This window comes from Aythya ferina (genome assembly GCF_964211825.1).
Source record: "Aythya ferina genome assembly, chromosome: 2".
NCBI classification, from domain to species: domain Eukaryota; kingdom Metazoa; phylum Chordata; class Aves; order Anseriformes; family Anatidae; genus Aythya; species Aythya ferina.
The window spans coordinates 8,765,336-8,782,108 of NC_140297.1; the positions used below are offsets into that span (position 1 = coordinate 8,765,336).

General features: G+C 56.4%; 1 protein-coding gene across 1 annotated transcript; it reads left to right on the forward strand.

Moving 5' to 3' along the window:
• The first annotated feature begins 10,482 nt into the window (after nucleotides 1-10,482).
• On the forward strand, nucleotides 10,483-13,517 carry EN2 (engrailed homeobox 2). Its single transcript, XM_084511964.1, has 2 exons — nucleotides 10,483-11,572; nucleotides 13,193-13,517. Exons 1-2 carry the CDS (start codon nucleotides 11,020-11,022, stop codon nucleotides 13,507-13,509), a joined length of 870 nt encoding a protein of 289 aa, XP_084368090.1. The 5' UTR covers nucleotides 10,483-11,019; the 3' UTR covers nucleotides 13,510-13,517.
• The last annotated feature ends 3,256 nt before the right edge of the window (nucleotides 13,518-16,773 follow it).

Here is a 16,773-nt window from a genome sequence, read left to right on the forward strand (position 1 = left end):
TTCTTCATCATTTTAACCCCTTGGGAAGGGCGCAGAAGGGCTGCACGCGAGGCAGAAGCTCCTGCTTTGGGTCTCGGCACTGCCGCTGTGATCGCTGCTCCTGGTTCATTAAATTGATTTAATGATGAAACGTTCTCCCTGCTCACAGCTCGCTCCATAGCAGCTCGGTGTGCCCGGTGTTACTCACATTTGTGTTGCCCTCGCTGCTACTGTGTCTCCATAAATATTGATGGCAGCGGCGTGTATCTACCACCCCCGGTCAATCCTCGGCGAGCGGTGTGTGTGCTGGGCTCTATGGCCTTCCGCCTGGTTTTATGGAGAGGCAGCGATGCAGAAAGGGAAGGAAGGACAAGCTCCAGCCCACGGCAGCCTGGGGCTGGGGGCTCGGTGGGGCTCAGGGTGTGTGGGCACAGAGCCCTTGGTCACCCTGTGCGTTGCGGGGTGTGCAGAAAGGGTGCCCGTAAGTGTAACATAAAGAGATAAAACACAAACGGGGTGTTTGGTGGCCTGGTGTGTGAGCTGGGAGTGTGGATGGACATGAGAGATGCTCTCCAGGCATAGGAGATGCCCCGGCACAGGCTGGTGAAGGAAGGAGGGGATTTATTTACAGCCACTTGGGTGCTGAGTGGCACCTCATCGGGCACGGCCGGGCATTCGTCACCCGGCTGGCGGGGAGACATTTGCTGAATGACACTAATAGAACCCGAAAACAAAGCGGCCGAATGTCAGCAATTCCCTCGGACGATTTAAATGCACATATTTTAGGAGCAGCCTCCTCCACGCATCCTTCCTCGCCCGCTCCCCTCTCTCCAAATATCGAGGCCGAGGTGACGGCAGCGCTAGGGAGGAGAGGGAGCAGCAGTGCCAAGCAGGGGCCGCAGCGTGCCAGCTCCGTGCGATGTGACACAAATGTCACTCAGCCCCTGGGGATGCCGAGGGTTCCGAGGGGCTGTGTTTGATGTGACTGGGAAAGCTCTCGTGTGCCGAGCTGGGGGAGAGTGTGGCAGGCTTGGGATGGCTCCAGCTACGGTGTTGCTGTGATGCCCGGGGCTAGCAGAGGGTCCAGCCAAATGTCCTCCCTGGGGACAGCCCTCGGGGCTGTGGGGAAATGTCACAGCCACTTACCCGTGCTGTGGTGAGGATTTCTTACAGCCAGGGACCTTGGTGAGTGTAGGAGAGGGATGGTGCCCCCTGAGCACTCCAGTTGTCCTGGGATCTCCCACTGGTACATCCCACCAGGACCCAAATCCACAGCATGGAGGGGTGCAAGCATCTTTCCTATCAATTAAAAATTAATTCCCTTGAGACTGGGCGATTGCTGCGTCATCCTCTGCCCCTCTTCTCTCCGTCTTGCTGCAGAAACAACCCCGGGGGGCTTGCAGGATCAGTCCCTGGTGCAGGAATGGGAAAGGGGTCAGGCAGAGGAGGAGGTGGGGGGATGCAGCTGCTTTTGTCAGCCGTGCCCCCATCTCCATGGCTGCTGGCAGTGCCGGGGAACAGGCAGGGTGGAAGGGTCAAAATTTGGGACAGGGGGGACAGGGATAATCTCCTGCCTGGGTCCTGTCCCCCACAGGGAAGCAGCCTTGGGAGGGGGCACGGAGCACCCCACGTCCCTCTGTGGGTGTCCCCGAGCCTGAGCATCCCAATGGGGATCCATCCTCCTGTACAGAGCCGGGGTGACGTTTTGGGGTGGAAGCAGGAGATTTCACCACTTTCCATCCGTTCCCTTCACGGACAGCTGGAAGGTGCCGGGATGGGACCGGGGGTGGCCTGGAGCCCCCCGGATGGCATCCCGGAGCCCCCCGCATCGCCCCCTCGCCCGCCCCCCTCCCGGCGCGGGGCGGCTCGGCGCTGCTCTCCCTGCGAGGTGGAAAGATCGCTCCTTTAATCTCGCCCCTAACCCCGTGACCTTCCTCCCTTAAGGAGCTTTTCCCCTTCATGTCCCTGCTTTTTAAAGCCTCCTTTACAAATAAAAGCAATTTCCTTTTGGAACTGTAACTATGACATGGGGAGATGCGCTTTTTTGGGGGGGACAATGAGGGGGGAAGAATAGGGGGCCGGCTCCCTTTTGGTGTCTGTGTTGGGCCGGCTCTGTTTGTTTGGATACTTTTCATAAGACAGTAAACACCGGGCGAGTTAAAGGCTTTAATTAAAAAAGGTGGGGAGCTGGGGGGGTGGTCAGGAGGGGGGGCCAAGCCTTTCAATTTACACAGCGACTTAGCGAAGCGGGCCCCAGACGGACAAGATAAATACATCCCGGGCGTCCCGAAAAACCCAGAGGACAAAGATAACCAAGACGGCGACCCCTTACCCACGGGGAGCAGCAGCTCTGTGATGTGCCCTGAGGATGCTCCAGGCTCTTGGGGGGGGTCAGGGCTGGTTGTGCCCCCCCAAAACCGCCTCCCCGTTCCGGCTGGCCTCCGTCCCTGCCTCCCTCCCCTTGTTGCCCACCACGCAGAGCTGCCCCGGGAGAGCTCGGCCCTTTCAGTGCAGCCCCACAACCTGGCTTTGAAGTTGCTGATTTTTTTTTTGGAGAGAGGGGGGGTATTTTTCTTTTTTTCGGGGTCGAGTGCGGAACGGAGCTCAGGGGGCCCCGCATTGTCTGGGGGCTGCCCCAAGCCCCGGGAGCCTGCGGAGCTGGGGGAGGCTGGGGATGTGTCAGGGAGAAGGAGGGGAAAGGAGAAGGAGGAAAGGGGAAAGGGGAACTGGAAAGGGAAAAGGGAGAAGGGAAAAGAAGGGAGAAGAAGGGAAAGGAAGGGAGAAGAAGGGAAAGGAAAGGAAAAGAAGAGAAAAGAAGGGAAAAGAGGAAGAGGAAAAAGAAAGTGGAAAAAGGAAAGGGGAAAAAGGAAAGGAGAAAAAGGAAAGGGGAAGGGGAAGGGGAAGGGGAAGGGGAAGGGGAAGGGGAAGGGGAAGGGGAAGGGGAAGGGGAAGGGGAAGGGGAAGGGGAAGGGGAAGGGGAAGGGGAAGGGGAAGGGGAAGGGGAAGGGGAAGGGGAAGGGGAAGGGGAAGGGAAGAGATGAAAGAGAAAATGGAAGGGAAGGGAAGGGAAGGGAAGGGAAGGGAAGGGAAGGGAAGGGAAGGGAAGGGAAGGGAAGGGAAGGGAAGGGAAGGGAAGGGAAGGGAAGGGAAGGGAAGGGAAGGGAAGGGAAGGGAAGGGAAGGGAAGGGAAGGGAAGGGAAGGGAAGGGAAGAGGGAAAGAAAGGAGCCCTCCCCGACCCCTCTCTCAGAGGCCGCCCCCTCCCCGCAGCCAGCCCCGGGGGGCACAAGGAGGGCACCGGACCCGCGGTCCCCCCGCAGGGGGCGGGTGAGGGCCCGGCTGCAGGGCGGGGATGGAGCTCCGGGGCTGCTTTTCCTTCCCGAGAAACTTTTCCACAGAGCAAAAAGAGGATACGGGAGGAGAGGAGAGCATCCCCCTTATCTCCTCCACATCCAGCTTGAATCCTGGCTTCCAAACTCTGTCGTTTTTCTTTTCGGGGAAGGCCCCGCCGAAAACATTTTTTTTTCTTTTTTTTTTCTTTTTTCTTTTTTTAATCTTTTTCTTGCAAACTCCGAGGAGTAGCTCCGTGTGTGTGCGTGTGTGGGGCCGGCTTTCCTCGCTCCTGCGGGCATCGCCCCATCCCCGGCCTCCCAGGCGGTCCGGGAGCCCCGAGAGCCGGTGGGGGGACACACTTGGGAAAAGCTCATCTTTAGAGGGGGCAGCAGCCCCGAACGGCCCCAACCTTATCACAACCCTTCCCATCCTTTCCCGGACCCCAGGGGGGATCCGTCCCCGCTTCGCCCCCCCACCGCAGAGCCCCACGGGGGGACCGGGAAACCTTGGGGCAGGGAGCCCCGATCCTATAGGGGAGAGCATCCCCTTCTGCCCCGGTCCTAGAGCAGGGAGCATCCCTTTCTCCCCCGGCCCTACATGGGGGAGCCCCCCCGGCTCTCCCGCTGCCCAGCAGCTGGAAAGTAGCCTTCGAGAGAGCATCAACGCCGATGCTGCGGTGGGGAGCCGGGGGTGGAAAGCTCCCTGTTAATTAGAGCGGGGGCTTTATTCCAGCTGCGAGGAAATGCCGAGGTGTAAATCCAGGGTGGGGGGCGGAGGGAATTAGCTGGCGGAGTGGAAAAGCGCCGCAGCAGCTCCCAGCTCCCCGGCCGAGCCCCCGCTAATGCTCCGGCCGGTGTAGAGTTGCCGAAATTCCCCGTCACAACACGAGCTGTTGTGTCTGCCCGGATTAACTCCTCCGGGGCACGGGCAACGAGGAGGGAAGGTCCCCGGGCACGGCGCACACGCTTGTGGGCGCGCACGGCCACGGCCACGGGCACACGGCGGGCACGGGAGGATCAGAAAAAGGGGTTGGGGGAGCACCTGCGGCACCTCCCAAAACCCTTCTGCCTCCCCGGGGGGGGGAAAGGGAGAGGGGAGAGATCAGGATCCGGCCCCGGGGGCTCCAGAGGGTTGGTACGGATTGGTGCGGGTTGGTACAGAGTGATTTGGACTGGTGTGGGCTGATACGGACTGATTTGGACTGGTACGGACTGATTTGGACTGGTGTGGGCTGGTACGGACTGGTGTGGACTGCAGGGGGCAGGAGCTGGGAACTGTTTTATGCCCTCCCTGCAAAGCTGGGGGCAGCGCTTCTGTCTCTGGGTGCGACTCAGACGCGGGCGGGGGTTTCTCTCCCACCTTCATTCCTTCTTATTTATTTATGTATGTATGTATGTATGTATGTATGTATTTATTTATTTATTTATTTTCTTCAGGAGGCGCAGGGGATTTGTTGCTTTGCCCAAACCAAGAAACTTTCCCGCAGGGGGATGCGGCTTTCGCCCTAGCAAAGGCTGCGGGATCGGCCCTGGCTTCCCTTCGGGCTGGTGGCTCTGTAAGGGGACTCCTGGGTGGAACAAAGACCGGCACCCCGGGGTGGGGACCGGCACCCAGTGCCACCCAGTGCCACCCAGTGCCACCCAGAGCACGGGCTGGGCCACGCTGGCCCCTGGCGACTGCCCAGGGCTCGGATGGAGCGGGCTGCGGGATCCGGGCCGCGCTGCGCAGCCTCCGCCCGGGGAAATCGTTGGGCGTTTTCTTTTTCTTTTTTCTTTTCTTTTCTTTTCTTTTCTTTTCTTTTCTTTTCTTTTCTTTTCTTTTCTTTTCTTTTCTTTTCTTTTCTTTTCTTTTCTTTTCTTTTCTTTTCTTTTCTTTTCTTTTCTTTTCTTTTCTTTTCTTTTCTTTTCTTTTCTTTTCTTTTCTTTTTTTTTCTCCTTTCTTTTCTTTTCTTTTCCTTTCTTTTCTTTTTCTTTTTTATTTTATTTTTCTTTTTTTTCCTTTTATTTCTCATTCTTTTATCCTTGCATTTCTTTTTACTTTTCATTCTTTTCTCCCTGTTACTTTCATTTCCTTTTTCTTTCTGTCCTTTCCTTTTCTTTTCTCATTTTCTTTCCTTTTCCTTCTCCTCCTTTATCTTTCCTCTTCTGCTTTTTTCATTTTCTCCTTTCCTTTCCTTTCCTTTCCTTTCCTTTCCTTTCCTTTCCTTTCCTTTCCTTTCCTTTCCTTTCCTTTCCTTTCCTTTCCTTTCCTTTCCTTTCCTTTCCTTTCCTTTCCTTTCCTTTCCTTTCCTTTCCTTTCCTTTCCTTTCCTTTCCTTTCCTTTCCTTTCCTTTCCCCTTTCCCCTTTCCCCTTTCCCCTTTCCCCTTTCCCCTTTCCCCTTTCCCCTTTCCCCTTTCCCCTTTCCCCTTTCCCCTTTCCCCTTTCCCTTTTCCCTTTTCCCTTTTCCCTTTTCCCTTTTCCCTTTTCCCTTTTCCCTTTTCCTTTTTCTATTCCTTTCCCTGTCCTTTTCTATTCCTTTCCCATTCCTTTTCCTTTTCCTTAGCACTTTTCCTTTCCCATTCTTTTTTATTTCCCATTCTTTATCCTTTTCTATTCCTTTCCCATTCCTTATCCTTTCTCTTTTCCCTGTCACTTTTCCTTTCCCATGCTTTTTCCTTTCCCTTATCATTTTCCCTTTCCCATTCCTTTCCCTTATCATTTTCCCCTTTCCTTTCCTTTCCTTTCCTTTCCTTTCCTTTCCTTTCCTTTCCTTTCCTTTCCTTTCCTTTCCTTTCCTTTCCTTTCCTTTCCTTTCCTTTCCTTTCCTTTCCTTTCCTTTCCTTTCCTTTCCTTTCCTTTCCTTTCCTTTCCTTTCCTTTCCTTTCCTTTCCTTTCCTTTCCTTTCCTTTCCTTTCCTTTCCTTTCCTTTCCTTCTCCCTTTCCCGTTCCTTTTCCTGTTCCTTTCCCGTTCCTTTCCCGTTCCTTTCCCATTATTTTCCTTCAATCTCTTCTTTTTTCCCCTTTTTCATTTTTTTTTCTCTTTTATTTAATTTCCCTTAATTTATATTCCTTTCCTTTATTGTCCCTTTCACCCTCTTTTCCCTTTCACCACCCTAAGCCATCTAATTGTGCTCCAGCCTTACATTTAGCTTACGAACCTCCAGCACATTTTGACGAAAGCCTATTTTATCATCGTTATTTTCTCGGTTTCGATTCTGGCCGCCACGGCTGCCGGCGGAGCGGGCCGGGGAGGTGCGGGGGGATGCGGGGTGGATGCGGGGAGGTGCGCAGGGATGCGCAGGGATGCGCAGAGCTGTGCGCGCTGCCTTGTAGGGCCAGGGGCAGGGCAGGGCCGCCCCGGGGACAGTTCAGGGACAGGGGCAGGGACAGGGACAGGGGCTGGGCCAGCTCTGCCCCTCGCGCCCCCCTATCCCCGGAGGGGGTCGCCCCCTCCCTTTCGCTCTGGGTCCCAACCTGGAGCCCCGTGGAGAGCCCCGGCCCCCGGGAGCGGGTGCTAAAAGTGTCAGCGCCCGGCAGATTTTTCTCCCACCCTTTTACCCCCACTGAAGGGAAAGCCGCCCTCACGCCAAGCCATCGCCACCGAGGCGGGGAGGACACGGACACCTGGCTGCGACCCCCGGCCCCTGCTGCCGGCCCTGCCCGATTTTTGCCTTGGATGCTCCACATCCAGCCCGGAACAATTTTAATTTTTATTTTTTCATTTTTAGAAAATTATTATTATCATTTATTATTGTTATTTTAATTTCGGTTGGCGGCGGAGCAGGGAAAAACCCGGCGGCAGAGGGGAAATGCAGGCGTACAGCTGGGCTCTCCCGGCCGGCCGGCTCCGAGGCAAAGCTGCCCGGGACTCGGCGAGGGTCTCCGTTGCTTTGCCCACCCCAAAATTCTCTCTGGAGCCCCCGGGAAACAGAGCCCGGCCCTGTCCGGAGCTCTCCTGGCACGGCCAGCCCCGGCGGAGGGCAGGGGGAGGCAGCGACCTCGCCCCCGTCCTCCACCCTCAGCACTTGGCGAAGCTGCCCAAAAAAAAACATCGCCTGGACAGAAAGTCGATGGGATGTGGCAGCGGGAAGGAAATCCAGGGGTGTGCCCCCCCCGGATATCGCTGCCTCCACCCCCCCCTCGAACATCACTGCCCCTTCCCCGGGCCCTGGGGTGCTGGGGAGGGGGGGGACACGCTTGGAGAGGGAAAAAAAGCTCCGCACAACTGCGCGGCTCGCTGCGTGCCAACATTTTGCAGGCGCCCACCCTCGCGCAGGAAGGATGGGGTGCCGAAGGGGCGCTCCCTGTTTTTTTTTCATCCCCATACACTGAGCGTTTTTGCACCTCGGTTTCTTCCCGAGCGTGGGCACGGGCCGGGGGACGGTGCCCCGGTGTGCCTGGAGGCTGCTGGGCGAGGAGGAACGGCCGGAGCCTCCCTCCGCAGCCTCCTCGTCCTCCCCTTTTTGGAGCCTCTCCCCCCCCCCCGGTGCCTCCTTGCCCGAGGTGCGGAGCGCGGTGCGGAGCCCGCGGGATGTTGCGTGGGGGCCGTGCCCGCCCCCCCCCGCGTGTTCGTGGCGAAAGGGAAAGGGATTTTCTTATTTTAAAGGGTGAGCCTCGCTGAAACTGCACGGGGAGGCTGCGGGAACCGAAACCTCGCAGGCTGCCGCCGGGGCTGCTGAAGCCGGCGAGCAAACGACTCCAAAAGCCGGCATCCCTGTGCCCATCAGTGGGGTTTCTCCCGAGAAATTCCACCCCCCACACCCCCTCCACCCCCCCGCACGCCGCTGGGGCTCCCGCAGAGCGGCGAGAAAACGTGCTGGGAGATCCTGCGGGAGAGACTGAGCCCCGGGGTACAAATAACCCTGGGAAAAAAAAAATAATAATAGGAATAGTAATAATAATAGTAATAATAATAAAGGTTATTCCGATTTCCTCGGTTAAGCATCACATCGCCATCCGTCCCCCCCCCCCCTTTCTCCCCCCGCATACCTGAGGTGCTGCCTCGCACTCCTGCCACGGGTTTATTGGCAGAGGACGGGCAGGGGCAGGAATTGTTTGTGGGTTTTGGTGTTTTTTTTTGGGGTACAGCTTTTGTTTATCCCCCCCCGCTTCGGAGTTTTAGCCGAGGAATTCCTCTTCCCCGCCCCGCGCAGGGCAGGAGCTGCGCGCAGGGAGCGCGCAGGTAGCGCGCAGGGCAGGGGGCTCGCAGCGAGCGGCGACAGCCCGGGGCCGCCCGGGAGCGAAATATTTGAAGTGCAGCACCTTGAAGACGTTTTAATTACGGGGTAGGAGCAAAGCGAGAGCTTCCAAGTAATTAGAAAAATACTTCTTGGGAGACAGGCTAATCGCTTTTCATGGGGCACTTCGAGAAATTAACCTCTAGGTGCTTGGCTGAGCAAAACAACTTTGGGTCGGCTGTTGCTGGGCTCGGCGCTGGACGAGACCCGAGATGCGAAGGGAAAAGGGGGGAAATAAAGAGAATAAAATAAAGGAAAGAGAAAAGGGAGAGAGAAATGAAAGAAAAAAAAAAGGAAAAGAAGAAGAGCAGAGGGAGGACGCGCTGTCCCTTGCCCCTCAGGACGGGGAGCGGTGCATTGCCGAAGGAAAGTGGCACTTGTGGGGACAGCCCGGCCTTTGGGGTGCTGCGGACACTGGTGCTGAGCCACTCCCTGCCCGGCACAGCTCAGCACGGCTCGGCTCGGCTCGGCCCTACCCGGGGCCGGGCAGCCCCCGGCCGTGCGCCCCGTCGGGGCGGTGACACCCCCAGAGGAAGAGGGGGGGATAACGGGACGGAGCCCGGGGGGCTCCCGAGGTGCTGAGCCGTCAGCACCCTGCTGGCTCAGCCCCCCCCCAGCCCCAGGGCATCCATCCGGCCGCACTTCGCTCCCTAATTTTCTTCCGAGGGGAATTCTTCCTAAAGACAAAAGGCAAAGTGGCAGGCTGTCCAGCCCGGAGAAGCCGGTTATTTTGGAAAGGGGGGGTGGTGGTGGTGGTGGTGGTGAGGGATGGACGGGGAAGGGGGGGTCGGGGGGGGGGACACACGGCGCCGCGCCGCCGTGGGATATTGTTTGTGGAGCAGGAATACGTGATCAAAGGCTCCCGTCCGGCTCCGGGAAGAGCGAGGCCATTCCCGACGCCGCCGAGCTTTATTCCGCCGCTGATAACCCTGCGGAGGGGGGGATACGAGCCCAAATCTCCCCCCCACACACCCCGTGCTCACCCCCCAAAATCCTCCCAGCGCTCCAGCACCGCGCAGGTAGCGGCTGCGCTCCCCCAAGGGACCCCCCCCGGCCGCGTCCCCTCCGCCTCCATCCGCCCCCCCCCCCCCCACGACCCCCGCTCCCCCCCACCCCCCCCGACCCCCTTTGTATCAGCGGCGCTCTCTGAATATTATTTATGCATTTCTGCAAGGAATTATGGGATGCCCCCCGGACCCCCCCCCCCACCCCATACACACACACACACATCCGCGATAAACAGCGTGCAAAATTAAAAATAACGCGCAGCGCAAGGAAGGAGGAGGAAAGGAGGGGGGGGGGGGCAGACAAAAGGGGAGGGGGGGGTCTGCGGTGAGACCCCCGCTTGGAGGGGAAGGGGAAGGGGGGGCGGGGGGGGGGTCTTCCATCCCCATAGCATCCTTCGGCGAGGAGGGGCGGCCGAGGGGAGGGGAAGGGGAAGGGGAAGGAAGGGGGGGTGGGGGGGGGGGAGCTGTCACTTACCGGGGCGCCCAGCACCACGTGTGCCGTCGGTCGCTTTGCCATTGGGCCGAGGCACGTGTCGAGGAGCCCGGGACGGCGACGTCACCGTCGGAGCCCCGTTAAAACCGGAGGACAACAAGCCGGGGCTCGCGAGTGGCCGGGCGCGGCGGTGGCGGCGGCGGCGGCCGCCGGGGCGGGCAGCGCGGCGCAGGGCGGGCGGGCGGGTGGGACGTGCGCCCCCCCCCCTCCCACCCTTCCCTCCCTCCCTCCCACCCTTCCCTTCCCTCCCTCCCTCCCCTCTCCCTCCCTTCCGACCCCCCCCCTCCCCTCCAGCACCCCCCCCCCCCCCACCACCACCACCACGACCCCCCCCGCCCCCCCCAAAGCTCCCCGCACCCGCCGAGGCCCCCGCATGTGCGGCCGCGGGGCTGCGCGGGGCTGCGCGGGGCGCCCCTCTCCGCCCTGCCCTCGGCGGGCCTCCGGTGGCTTCTGAGGTCCGGCCTCCCTTACCCTTCTTTTCCATTTATTTTTTTATTATTTTTATTTTTTTATTATTATTATTTTTCACATTTTTTTTTACATCCCCCCCCCGGCGGATGAGGGAGGCGGCGAACGGGACCGAGCGGCTGAACGGCGGCGGCGGCGGGACGCGGCGAGAGGCAGCGGGAGGAACCCGGAGCCCTCCTTTTATTTTTTATATATATATTTTTAATTATTACTATTTTTATTTTTTTTTTTGCCCAACTTGGAACTCGTCGAGCCTCGGCTGCTGGGTTTTCGGCTCCCGATAATTTAAAAAAAAAAAATTGATTTTGATTTTTTGTTTTTTTTTGCCTCCAAACTCTGGATTTTGAACGCCCAGGAGAAGCGCAAGCCGATAAGCCACCTGTGCGTGCGTGTATATAAAATATCCGTAAACCTATTAAAATATATCTCTATCTAAAAAAAAAAAAAAAAATATTAAAAGACCAAGCGGAGGAGACACCGGGAAAAGAGCTCGGCGGGGCGGGCGGCGGGGCCCGGCCTCGCAGCATGGAGGAGGGAGCCCGGAGTCCCCGCGAGGAGGCCGGGGAGCCTCAGGAGTCCGGCGGCGGCGACGCGGAGCCCGGCGGAGGGCGGCGAGCTCTCCTGCTGCCCCCCGGCGACCCCCCGCCCCCGGCCCCGCACCCTCACCCGCACCCTCACCGCATCACCAACTTCTTCATCGACAACATCCTGCGGCCCGAGTTCGGCCGGAGGAAAGAGGCCGGCGGCCTCGGAGGAGAGAACCGGAGGCCCGGAGCGGAGAACCGCAGGAGCCCCGCGGCGGCGCCGACCCCCGGAGCTCCTCTACCCGGCTCCGGGGGGGGTTCGCCGGGTCGAGGAGAAGGTGCCCCCCCCGGGCTGGCCTTGCACGGAGCCTCCAAGAAAGGGGGAGACCCCGCGGCGCTGGAGGCTGCCCTAAAAGCTCGGGGCTTGAGCGGAGGAGACCTGTCGGTGAGCTCGGACTCGGATAGCTCCCAGGCCAGCTCCAACGCCGGGAACCAGCCCATGCTTTGGCCCGCCTGGGTTTACTGTACGCGGTACTCGGACCGGCCGTCTTCAGGTAAGAGCTGCCCCCTCTCCACGCCGACCCCTCCCCGGGCTCCCCCGGCCGCCCCCCGAGCTCCCCAGGGCAGGGAGAGAGGCAGGAAAATCCCCCCCAAAAAACCCTTCCCCGTCCTTCCCTCTCCTCTCCTTCCCGCTGCTCATCGCCGTCCTTTGTAGGGGCGAGGGTCCCAAAAAGAGGGGGGAGAAAAGAGGGTACCGGAGGAGGGGGGAGCACCCACCACCGCCCCCCAGCCCGCAGCCGGGGCCGCCCGGCCGCGGGGATGTGCCGGAGCGGGGCACTGCCCCCCCTCAGCTGCCAGATTTATCAAAAAAGGGAGAAAAAATCAGCTTTGGGCTCCGCGGACATCCTCCGAGCTCCCCATGCCCTGTGTTTTTTGGGAGGGATGGGGGGCTGCCCCCCGCTCCCTGCCCCCCGGCAGGCCTCGCCTGCTTTGATTTATTTTTTTTTTTCCACCCCCCCCCCCCTAAAAAGACGATCCGTTTATTCCCCCAAAAGAGGCCTCGGAGCTGCCGCCGTCTCGTTTCTTTCTTTAAATTTCCCCGCATGTGCTGCAGGGCAGATCCGGAGGGGCTGGGGGGTTGGGGGGGAGAAATCGCCGAGAGCCGGAGAAGTTCCCCGGCAGGCTCCGGTTAAGCAAGGGCTGGGGGAGAACCACCCGAAAACAGGGATAAAAACCTTAAAAAAAATAATACTGGGGGGGTGAAATGTCCTTGTGGGGAGAGGGGCTGTCCGGGTGGAAAAAACCCTCGCTAAAAAAACTAAAAAACAAGGGGGAAGCATGGGAAACACCAGGCAGGAGATGTGCTCCCAGGGAAAAAAAAAAAAAAAAAAGAAAAAGAAAAAAAAAAGGAAAAGAAAAAAAAAAAAAAAAAGGGTTTCTCCTACAAAAAAGCGTCCAGCTAGGATTTTCGCCCGGAGAGGCGGCCAGCAGAAGGAGGGTTTGTAGGGCGAGTGGCAAAGGAGTTCGTAGGGTGTCGAAACCCCAAACTCTTTGGCTCCGAGGTAATAATTGGAATTTTACCCCATTGTTCTCCGGTGCTCTCCTTTGTTAATATTTAATTAACATACATCCTCACAATGGCTCGGCCCGGATAGAAAAGGCTTCCTTGTGCTGCCGGGAATAAATATTCCCCGCAATAAGCCCGGCCAGCCGGGCCGGGCCGTGCCGTGCCATATGGGGGCTGCAGCAAAGCGGCGGCAGCGCGAACACGCGGCCGCTTTCCAGCTTAGTTTCTTTATTATTTTGGGGGTTCCCTGGCTAAAAGGGTAATAAAAGCGATTAAAAAATAAATTCTGGAAGGGGAGGTTGGATGGAGGAAGGGGAGGTTGGTTTTTGAAGGGGAAGCGGGGAGCCCCCGGGTGGGGGACGCGGCTCAGCTGCGCCTTTTGGGGTCGGGGTGGATGGGGTGGGGGATCCGGGGGGGGTCCCGAAAGGGGATGATGGTGTGTGGGGTCCCAAAAGGGGAGCATGGAGGGAGTGTGGGGGTCCCAAAAGAGGATGATGGGGTGGGGGGGATTCATGGGGGGGGGGGGTCCCAAAAGGGGCTGCTGGGGGGGACAGGGGGTGCCGTCGGGGCGGCGCGGTGTCGGTGCTCTCCTCTCTCCCGGCCGTAGGTCCCCGGTCCCGCAAACCAAAGAAGAAAAACCCCAACAAGGAGGACAAGAGGCCGCGCACCGCCTTCACCGCCGAGCAGCTGCAGAGACTCAAGGCCGAGTTCCAGACCAACCGCTACCTGACCGAGCAGCGGCGGCAGAGCCTGGCCCAGGAGCTCGGCCTCAACGAGTCCCAGATCAAAATCTGGTTCCAGAACAAACGGGCCAAGATCAAGAAGGCGACGGGCAGCAAAAACTCCCTGGCGGTGCACCTCATGGCCCAGGGGCTCTACAACCACTCCACCACGGCGAAAGACGGCAAGTCGGACAGTGAATAGCCTGGGGAGAGGGGGGGGGGGGGGGGGGGGGAGGTCGGGGAGGTTGTGGGGAGGGGGGGGGGGTTTGCAGGCAAAGTTTATACGATGCAATAATTTAATTAAAAAAAAAAAAAAAAAAGAAAAGAAAAAAAAAAAAAGGGCCAGTGTATAAAGATTATACCAGCATTAATAGTGAAAATATTGTGTATTAGCTATAATTCTGCAATATTCTATGTATATATAATTTACAGGTAAGGTGGTGTAAAAATCCAAGATATCTGATTATAAAATATTTTTTTTTTCTTATTTTCTTTTTTTTTTTTTTTTTTCTTTTGGTTTGGTTTTGCTTTCGGGGGTTTGGGTTTTGGTTTCGATATTCTTCTTATTTTATTATTATTTTTTTTTTCGGTCGTATGAAGATTTTAGATGCTATCTTTATGATTTTTATTTTTATTTTTGAAAGCTTAAGTTGCATTTTTTATAGACTTAAGCGCTGTTTTAATGGACATTGGACGCTGTTTTTTGAAATTCAAAAAAAAAAAATAATTAAAAACAACTTTTGCTGAAGTCCAAAGATTTTTATTGCTGCATTTCACACGACTGTGAACCGAATAAATAGTTCTCCTATTTGTTCTATGAGTTTTACCTTTTTTTTTTTTTTTCTCCCCTGCCCCTCCCCTTTTCCTTTTCTTTTTTTCTGTTTCTGTTTCTTTTTCTTTTCCTTTTTTTTTTTTTTTTTAATTTTCTTTTTTATCGCTGTGTGCGTCTGGGGCTGGCTTTGGGGACAGACGTGGAGAATTTAATTTAAAAAGAATATATATATATATATATATGTAACGATAGGGAAAGAAATCTCAAAGCACCGTGTCGAAAGATGCCCAGGGTCCCTTCCCGACCTCCCCCCCACACACACACCCAGTGAGAGGCCAGGGCCGTGCGTGGCTGCTGGGGAGGGGGTCATCTCCCTCCCCCCCCTCTTTTCCCTTTCCCAAAACTGGTTGGGAAAACTTTGGGAAAGGGCCTGGAAAACTTTGGGGTCACCCCTCCCCGGGGCCGGGAGGGGTTGGCAGCGCCCGGGTCCCGGCAGCACCTTCCCCAAGGGTTTGGGTGCAAAATGATAATAATAATAATTTTTAAAAAGAGAGGGGGGAAAAAAAAAAAAGAAAAAAAATAAAAGAAAAAGAAAAAAGGATAATTTTTTGGTTCTTCCCCCATCCTCGGCCCAGGAGCACGGCGCGACCCGCGGGGTCGCAGCGAGGGGCGGGCGGCCCCTGCCACCCCCACATGGGCTCGGTGGCACCGGGGGGGCTTCTCCCCACGCCCCCCCCCTTGCCACGGGCACCTGGTGGCTCGGCCCCTCGGCCCTGGAGCGGCAGCGTTTTGGGGTTTCGAGGCGCTGGGGTCGTTGGTGTGGCCGTTTGGCCCCGACCCCTTTTATCCCCCCCACCCCAAATCCCACGGGGGGGGGGACCGCGTCCCGCGTGGGGTCTCGGTGTGCGGGGGGGGGGCTGCTCGGGACGGGCTCTCCTGCGATGCTGGGGTGGGGGGACTTCTCGCTTTGCCTTAAAACCTCTTTATTTTGCAGCTATGATAGACACACGTTGTACATAGTAGTGTAAACTTAAAGAAAAAGAAAAAAAAAAAAAAAAGGAAAAAAATCACACTATAAAACGAAAGCTGTAATTTTAAATTCTGTGAATAATCATCAGCTGCTTAGGAGACAGGATTAAATGACATTGCCTTTTAGCAAGAAAGCAAAGATTTTTTTTTTTTTCTTCCCAGTTTATAAAACATGTGCATTTTACAATTGCAGTATCAAATATTTATAATCTTATGAAATATGAATGTTTCTATTTACAACTGTGCTCTCGAAAAATTGTGAAAACATTCTCACTGCATTTTTGTGTGTTTAAATTCTCGAGGATTACGTTAAATAAAAAAAAAAAAAAAAAAAAAAAAAAAGAGAGAGAGAAAAAAAAATAAAACAACAACATTTTATTATGAAATCCGAACCGTGGCCCTCGGACGTCGCGATGGAGCAGCGCTGCTGGGGGAAGCTGCCCCTAGGTGCTGGGGGAGCCCCAAAACCCCAAAATTGCCCTCCTGGTCCCTGAGAGATCGCACCGGAGCCGGAGTGGGAAGCTGAGAGCGTGGAGCCGGGAGTAAATCGGTGGCTGAGGGAGGAGATTTTTTGCAGCCAGGCATTTCGGCAGCGTTTTGAAGGACGAAGAAAGTTTTTGGAGGATTTATTTCGGGATGAAGAGCAGGGGGCAAGCGGCGGCTGCGCAGCGAGCATCGTCGGGTAAAATAAAATAAAATAAAAATAAAATAAAATAAGGAAAAAAAAAAAGGATGTGGAAACGGAAAGGAAAAAAAAAAAAAGTTGAATCTCACGCAGAGTCAACAGGTTTCACCTTTTCCAGACTTTCCGTGCCCGGCTCCGCGATGCGCTGAGGCCGGGCTGTGGCACCGAGGGGGTGCTGCTGAAAATCCCCCCTCGGGAGCACGGTCCGGGGGTCCCCGGGGCACTTCCAGTAGGAGGAACGAAATTTTGGGCCGGGCTGGACCTCCGGTCACCTGCCCTGCTGCCCCAAAGGCAGCCCAACCCCTTTTCCATGGGGCAGGGAGCAAGGGGCAGAGCCTCTGCTGGGTGCCGTAGGGGCACCCCTGGATAAAATCAAGCTTATTAGTATTTTATCATCATCATAATAATTATTATTATTTGTTAAGCTGCTTTGGAGCATGCCCTGCAAGGGGCAAAAAGTCCCCACGACCGTGCACGTCGCCCTGCTTCCCACCTGCTGAAAGGCGCTGGGCAGTGGGGCTGCTGGCAAATCCTTTTTTTTTTTTGTGTATTTCGGGTCTGGGCCCCACGGAGGAGACTTGTGTCACCTCGGCCAGGCTGGCAGGTGATCTGCCATCCTGAGGGAGGCAATCGGTGGCTGCTGGCACTACACAGCGGAGTAAACGTGGCTGGAAAATAGCTCGGGTTGTCCGGTGGGACAAAGCGGTGGCACCGTGGGTGTCCGGCGGGGAGGTGGCACCGAGATTTATTTTGGCTTTTTTAAAGAAGTTATTAAAGCCTGCACCGGGGGGAAATTCTGGCACCTCAGGGTGCAGTGGGGCAAAGTTTCCACCTGTCCTCCCGCAGCCCGCAATCACGGCGAGAAGAGAAAACAGCTGCGTGGGAAAACCTACCCGGTTTGGGGGGTTTAAAAAAAAAAAAAAAAAAAAAAAAAAAAAAAGTATGGAAACTTATCTAAGCTGCTTCTTTCTCCGGTGACG

Coding starts and splice junctions, on each gene's coding strand:
- EN2 (XM_084511964.1), top strand. CDS start 11,020: ATGGAGGAGGGAGCCCGGAGTCCCCGCGAGGAGGCCGGGGAGCCTCAG. Junction 11,573..13,192: donor CTCGGACCGGCCGTCTTCAG/GTAAGAGCTGCC, acceptor TCCCGGCCGTAG/GTCCCCGGTCCCGCAAACCA.